Here is a 7,500-nt window from a genome sequence, read left to right on the forward strand (position 1 = left end):
ACTCACACTCCCCCCCCACCTACACACACACTCCCCCCCCACCTACTCACACTCCCCCCCCACCTTCTCACACTCCCCCCCCACCTACTCACACTCCCCCCCCACCTACTCACACTCCCCCCCAACCTACTCACACTCCCCCCCCACCTACTCACACTCCCCCCGCCCCACCTACTCACACTGAGTGTGTGTGCCCCTGGGGGACATTGAGGGTATTTAAAGAGAGATTAGCCTGAATCTGGTTTGGTCTGTTTCCAACAGACTCACCTTGACTGACCTCTGGGAGCGTGCACGTGAACGCCTGAGACTGACTGTGTGTGTGTGTGTGTGTGTGTGTGTGAGTGTGTGCGCACATGTTTGTGTGTGTGTGTGTATGTGTGTGCACATGTTAGTGTGTGTGTGTGTGCGCACATGTTAGTGTGTGTGTGTGTGTGTATGTGTGTGCACATGTTAGTGTGTTGTGTGTGTGTGTGTGTGTGTGGTGCGCACATGTTAGTGTGTGCGTGCGCGTGGGGGGGGGGGAGGCACATCTCATTGGACAGCCCAGGAATAGCTCTGTTAATTAATAGACCCAAATACCTCCATCATCTATCATGTAGAACCAGGGGGAGGGAGAGGAGGAGGAGGAGAGGAGGAGTGGAGAGGAGGAGAGGAGAGGAGAGAGAGGAGGGAGAGGAGGAGGAGAGGAGGAGAGGAGGGAGAGGGGGGAGAGGAGGGAGAGGAGGGAGAGGAGGAGGAGGAGAGGAGAGAGAGGAGGAGAGGAGGGAGAGAAGGAGAGGAGGAGAGGAGGAGAGGAGAGGAGGGAGAGAAGGAGAGGAGGGAGAGGAGGAGAGGAGGAGCAGGGGGGAGGAGGAGGAGAGGAGGGAGAGGAGGAGGAGGAGAGGAGGAGAGGAGGGAGAGAAGGAGAGGAGGGAGAGGAGGAGAGGAGAGAGAGGAGGAGGAGGAGGAGGAGGGAGGAGGGAGAGGAGGAGAGGAGGGAGAGGAGGAGAGGAGGGAGAGGAGGAGAGGAGGGAGAGGAGGAGAGGAGAGAGGAGGGAGAGGAGGAGAGGAGGGAGAGGAGGAGAGGAGGGAGAGGAGGGAGAGAAGGAGAGTGAGGGAGAGGAGGAGGAGAGGAGGGAGAGAAGGAGAGGAGGGAGAGGAGGAGAGAGGGAGAGGAGGGAGGAGGGGAGAGGAGGAGAGGAGGGAGAGGAGGAGAGGAGGGAGAGGAGGAGAGGAGGGAGAGGAGGAGAGGAGGGAGAGGAGGAGAGGAGGGAGAGGGGGTGAGGAAGGAGAGGAGGGAGAAGAGGGAGAGGAGAGAGGGGGAGAGGAGGAGAGGAGGGAGAGGAGGAGAGGAGGGAGAGGAGGAGAGGAGGGAGAGGAGGGAGAGGAGGGAGAGGAGGGAGAGGAGGAGGAGGAGAGGAGAGAGAGGAGGAGAGGAGGGAGAGAAGGAGAGGAGGGAGAGGAGGAGAGGAGAGGAGAGGAGAGGAGGAGAGGAGGGAGAGGAGAGAGAGGAGGAGGAGAGGAGGAGAGGAGGGAGAGGAGGGAGGAGGGAGAGGAGGAGAGGAGGGAGAGGAGGAGAGGAGGGAGAGGAGGGAGAGGAGGGAGAGGAGGAGGAGGAGAGGAGAGAGAGGAGGAGAGGAGGAGAGAAGGAGAGGAGGGAGAGGAGGAGAGGAGGAGAGGAGGAGAGGAGGAGAGGAGAGGAGGAGAGGAGGAGAGGAGGGGAGGAGGGAGAGGAGGGAGGAGGGAGAGGAGGAGAGGAGGGGAGAGGAGGAGAGGAGAGGAGGAGAGGAGGGAGAGGAGGGAGAGGAGGAGAGGAAAGGAGAGGAGGAGAGGAGGAGAGGAGGAGAGGAGGAGAGGAGGAGAGGAGGAGAGGAGAGGAACAAGGGATAAGAGAGGAGGAGGAGAGCGAAGGGGGAGAGCAGACAGAGGTGAACTGTCGAGGGAGCTGTGGTCGTCGTGGGTTTGGACACACACACACACACACACACACACACACACACACCACACGCACACGCACACGCACACACACACACACACACACACACCACACACACAAACACACACACACACACACACACACACCACACACACAGGTGACAGAGGGTGTCGCATTGGGACAAGGGGCATCCAGATGGTGGCAGTCAGCAGAATGTGTGTGTGTGTGTGTGTGTGTCTGTCCTGTGTGTGTGTGTGTGTGTGTGCGTGTGTGTGGTGTGGTGTGTGTGGTGCGTGTGTGTGTGTGTTGCGGTGTGTGTGTGGTGTGGTGTGTGTGGGTGTGTTGCGGTGTGTGTGTGTGGTGTGTGCGTGCGCGTGTGTGTGTGTGTGTGTGTGTGTGGTGCGTGTGTGTGGTGCGGTGGGTGTGGTGTGTGTGTGTGTGTTTGTGTGTGTGTGTTGTGTGTGTGTGTGTGTGTGTGGTGTGTGTGTGATGCGGGTGTGTGTGTGTGTGTGTGGTGCGTGTGTGTGGTGTGGTGTGTGGTGTGTGTGTGTGGTGTGTGTGTGTGTGTGTGTGTGATGTGGTGTGTGTGTGTGTGGTGTGTGTGGTGCGTGTGTGTGGTGTGTGTGTGTGTGTGTTTGTGTGTGTGTGTGTGTGTGTGGTGTGTGCGTGCGCGTGTGTGTGTGTGTGTGTGTGTGTGTGTGTGTGGTGCGTGTGTGTGGTGCGTGTGTGTGTGTGTGGTGTGTGTGTGTGTGTGTGTGTGGGTGTGTGTGTGTGTGTGTGTGTGGTGTGTGTGTGATGCGGTGTGTGTGTGTGTGGTGCGTGTGTGTGTGGTGTGTGTGTGTGGTGTGTGTGTGTGTGTGTGTGTGTGTGTGATGTGGTGTGTGTGTGTGTGGTGTGTGTGGTGCGTGTGTGTGGTGTGTGTGTGTGTGTGTTTGTGTGTGTGTGTGTGTGTGTGTGGTGTGTGTGTGTGTGTGTGTGTGTGTGTGTGTGTGGTGTGTGTGTGTGTTTGAGTCTTTGTAAGTGCATATACACACCTCCACTCATCTACTACATGGTCAACATTCAATGTCAACCTCAGATAAATGGTCTAGTCATGGTGTGTGTGTGTGTGTGTGTGTTGTGTGTGTGTGTGTGTGTGTTCTAGTCATCATGCCCTTTCCATTTCCATTTGGGCATTTAGCAGAGCGATGGAGGTCTTTAGGAGGGACAGTTAAGGTGTAGCCTGAAGAGATGGAGGTCTTTAGGAGGGACAGTTAAGGTGTAGCCTGAAGAGATGGAGGTCTTTAGGAGGGACAGTTAAGGTGCAGCCTGAAGAGATGGAGGTCTTCAGGAGGGACAGTTAAGGTGTAGCCTGAAGAGATGGAGGTCTTTAGGAGGGACAGATAAGGTGTAGCCTGAAGAGATGGAGGTCTTTAGGAGGGACATTTTTAAGGTGTAGCCTGAAGAGATGGAGGTCTTCAGGAGGGACAGTTAAGGTGTAGCCTGAAGAGATGGAGGTCTTTAGGAGGGACAGATAAGGTGTAGCCTGAAGAGATGGACACAGCACACACAGCACACACACACACACACACACACACACACACACACACACACACACACACACACACACACACACACACACTCAATGACAGACTCTCACTGTCAGTCATTGAATGTCGTTCGGTCACAGTCAGTCACTGTCAGTGATGCGTTGTTTGTTTGTCCGAGTTTTCAAAGGGGGCGTGGCTTAGCGATAGGTCCATTCTACAAGCTTGCAGAGTTTCAGAGAGCCAGGGATGGAGTGTGTGTGTGTGTGTGGGGGGGGGGGGGTCGTGCTGGCCTCGAGGTCAGTGGACAGAGAGATTGGAGGGAAGGATGAGGAGGAGGGAGGAGGATAGGAGGGTGGAGAATGCTCTGCCCTTTTAGCTGGTGAGAGAGAGAGAGGGAGAGACGGAGAGAGAGAGACACACACACACACACAGATAGAGGAAGACAGAGAGAGAGAGAGAGAGAGAGAGGGACAGAGAGAGAGAGAGAGGGAGAGACGGAGGGAGAGAGACACACACAGATAGAGGAAGACAGAGAGAGAGAGAGAGAGAGAGAGAGAGGGACAGAGAGAGAGAGAGAGAGAGAGAGAGAGAGAGAGAGAGAGGGAGAGAGCAGAAAAGGAGGGAGGGGGAGAGAGAGGAAGAGATGTGGACCTGATGAAGGGAGTGTAGTCCATGGGGAGGGGGGGCTGGCAGGCGTCTAATTTGCTGAGCAGAGCCAGCTCCTGATTGGAGGGATCTGCAGAGGCGTCTGGAGACAGGGGGGGGACAGGTGCAGGGGACCCTGCGAAGGACAGACAGACAGGTACACATCATCTACTGGCAGACAGACAGACAGGTAAACATCATCTACTGGCAGACAGACAGACAGGTACACATCATCTACTGGCAGACAGACAGACAGACAGGTACACATCATCTACTGGCAGACAGACAGACAGGTACACATCATCTACTGGCAGACAGACAGACAGACAGGTACACATCATCTACTGGCAGACAGACAGACAGACAGGTACACATCATCTACTGGCAGACAGACAGACAGGTACACATCATCTACTGACAGACAGACAGACAGGTACACATCATCTACTGACAGACAGACAGACAGGTACACATCATCTACTGGCAGACAGACAGACAGGTACACATCATCTACTGGCAGACAGACAGACAGCTACACATCATCTACTGGCAGACAGACAGACAGGTACACATCATCTACTGGCAGACAGACAGACAGACAGGTACACATCATCTACTGGCAGACAGACAGACAGGTACACATCATCTACTGCTCTGCACTCAATACAAGGCTAGCTACTCCAAGTGGGGTGTGCATGTGTGTGTGTGTGTGTGTGTGTGTGTGTACGTGTGCATGCGTGTGCGTGTGTGCGTGCGTGCGTGCGTGTGTGTGTGTCTGTGTGTGTGTGCGTGTGTGTCTGTGTGTGTGTGCGTGCGTGTGTGCCCCAGGATGATATAGAGAATGAAAACCAGAACTAGAAAGGTTTTGGGGATCATTCTTTGTCATTAACTATTCCTGCTGTAGCTTTTTACATGTTCACTGATATTTCTGTCAAAACATTGAGCACTGCCTCTCTCACCTCCTGGCACCACACACCTGGTGTGTGTGTGTGTGTGTGTGTGTGTGAGTGTGAGTGTGTGTGTGTACCAGGCTCTTGGCTGTCTGTCCCGTCTGTGTGTGTGTCGGCGCTGGGCTGCTGGTGTGTCTGGAGGAAGCGCAGGCGAGACTGGAGGGCCTGGAAACACATTTGAATACTTTATTTGGTTCCACAAATTATATTATACAAACAGGGAATCAAATATTTCGGGGCTAAGCAGCACTGAACACTTAAGGGTACACATAACACCTCCTTCTCCACACGGCCACGCTGCCAATAATAGCTGAGACAGAGCAACATTTGGCAACCTGTTTGGCCTTTCTTTTAGACATTGCAGCAATTCTCAGACCCCTCATGGTGCATTTATATACATGGCCCAGACTTCCAAATACAAGTATGCTGAATTTGCACTTGTACCCAAAGCTGGTTATCGTACCAAGCAGTGGTTGGTATTTGATATACTTGTCCTGGAAAGTCTGGTCCATGTACAGGTCAAAGGGGCAGCCTACTTCTACAATCAGCACCTCCTTGTCGCTGGTGTAACACACACACACACACACACACACATACACACACATACACACACACAAACACACACCACAACATATGAGGGGCCGTGTCGGCCGTAAGTCAAACTGGCCTCTCACATACACACACATATAAAAGCTCTTACATACTACTTTAATGCTCACACACACACACATGAAGAGCTCTCACACACACACATGAAGAGCTCTCACACACACACACATACACACACACACACACACATACGAAGAGCTCTCAACATTCCAACTATTTTCTGTGTCTGTGTGCGCATTACTACGGAGCCCCCCTGGGGTCACATGGTAGAAAACAAATATTTGATGTGTGAATCCGTTCCCTCGGTTTAGTAATTCGTTCCCTCGGTTTAGTAATTCGTTCGGGTTAGGATTAGGCCCTACGAGCCAGAACGATCGCTAGGATTAGGGTTAGGGTTAGAATCCTTGCGATCGTTCTGGCTCGTAGGGCCTAACCCTAACGCTAACCCTAACTAATTACTAAACCGAGGGAACAGTTCTACTAAACCGAGGGAACAGTTTTACTAAACCGAGGGAACGGATTCACACATCAAATATTTGTTTTCTACCATGTGACCCCAGGGGGGCTCCGTACATTACAGTGATGTGTGTGAGATCCTGTTATGTGTGTGAGCTAGAAACGTGTGTGTGTGAGATTTCAGTTGAAATCTGGAGTCCTGATTGGCTTAGCCACGCAAAGAAGTGTGTGTGTGTGTGTGTGTGTGTGTGTCTGTGTGGTACTTGTGTGCGTACTTGTGTGTGTGTGTGTGTGCGTGCGTGCGTACCTGGATGCGTCTCCCAGGCTGTGCGTCCTCCCAGGCTCGTCTCAGGGCTCTGACCCCCTCCTCCCTCTCCGTGTCGCGCCTCACCTCCCCCGCACCGCCGTCGCCCACGGCAACCACCACGCGCAGGGCCCAGCTGGGCCGGGAGGGGTCCAGGGGCTGCACACACACACACACACACACACACACACACACAAAATGGTTAGACACACACACACACACACACACAACATGGTTAGACACACACACACACAACATGGTTAGACACACACACACACACACACACACACACATTTTAAATGCTTTATTTACGTCCACATAAAAAGTGCATTAAGGACATAAACACTAACAGTGCAGTTTTTCTAACATGGGTGTGTCTGTGTGTGTGTGTGTGCACGTGCACGTGCAGGTGTGTGTCTGTGTGTGTGTGTGCACGTGCACTTGCAGGTGTGTGTGTGTCTGTGTGTGTGTCTGTGTCTTCACTAACAGTCAGTTCATTGGGAGTCACGTTTGTGACTGTGCAGCAACCATCGTACACACACAATATTAACACAACCATCGTACACACACAATATTAACACAACCATCGTACACACACAATATTAACACAGGCAGACAGACAGACAGGCAGGCAGACAGGCAGGCAGGCAGACAGGCAGACAGATAGGCAGGCAGACAGGCAGACAGACACAGAAAGACAGACAGGCAGACAGGCAGACAGCCAGACAGCCAGACAGCCAGAAAGACAGAAAGACAGACAGACAGACAGACAGGCAGACAGAAAGACAGACAGGCAGGCAGACAGACAGACAGACAGCTGTAGTCAGTGGGCTCATCAGGTGTGACCAGATCATTTCCAGGTTGGTCTATCTCCACATCTGAGCCTCTGATTGGCTGTTTCAGGCCAGCGGTGCAGCTAAGCCCTCTCATCACCATGGAGACGTATTCCAAACGGAAAGCCTTGTTGTGAAAATAATCTGCTTTTCAAATGTCATTGTCTTCATCCCTCCTTCTTTTGAGGTGGGGGGACCAGAGAGGAGAGCAGCAGATTGAAAAGCGATCCTGATTTTCTGCACCTGCACTAATGTCTTT

At 53.2% G+C, this 7,500-nt stretch overlaps 1 protein-coding gene across 1 annotated transcript in view; it reads right to left on the reverse strand.

Annotated features, from left to right (window-relative positions):
* adgb (androglobin) overlaps window positions 1-7,500 on the reverse strand; it is a gene marked incomplete at both ends in the record, with an annotated part of 120,759 nt that overhangs the window by 27,746 nt on the left and 85,513 nt on the right. Inside the window, 3 exon segments of the mRNA XM_080533482.1 lie at window positions 4,096-4,225; window positions 5,117-5,204; window positions 6,412-6,567. Coding sequence (XP_080389608.1) covers window positions 4,096-4,225; window positions 5,117-5,204; window positions 6,412-6,567 — 374 coding nt within the window.

The sequence above is a fragment of the Nansenia antarctica genome (assembly GCF_963989245.1).
Source record: "Nansenia antarctica genome assembly, chromosome: 6".
In the NCBI taxonomy this organism is placed as follows: domain Eukaryota; kingdom Metazoa; phylum Chordata; class Actinopteri; order Argentiniformes; family Microstomatidae; genus Nansenia; species Nansenia antarctica.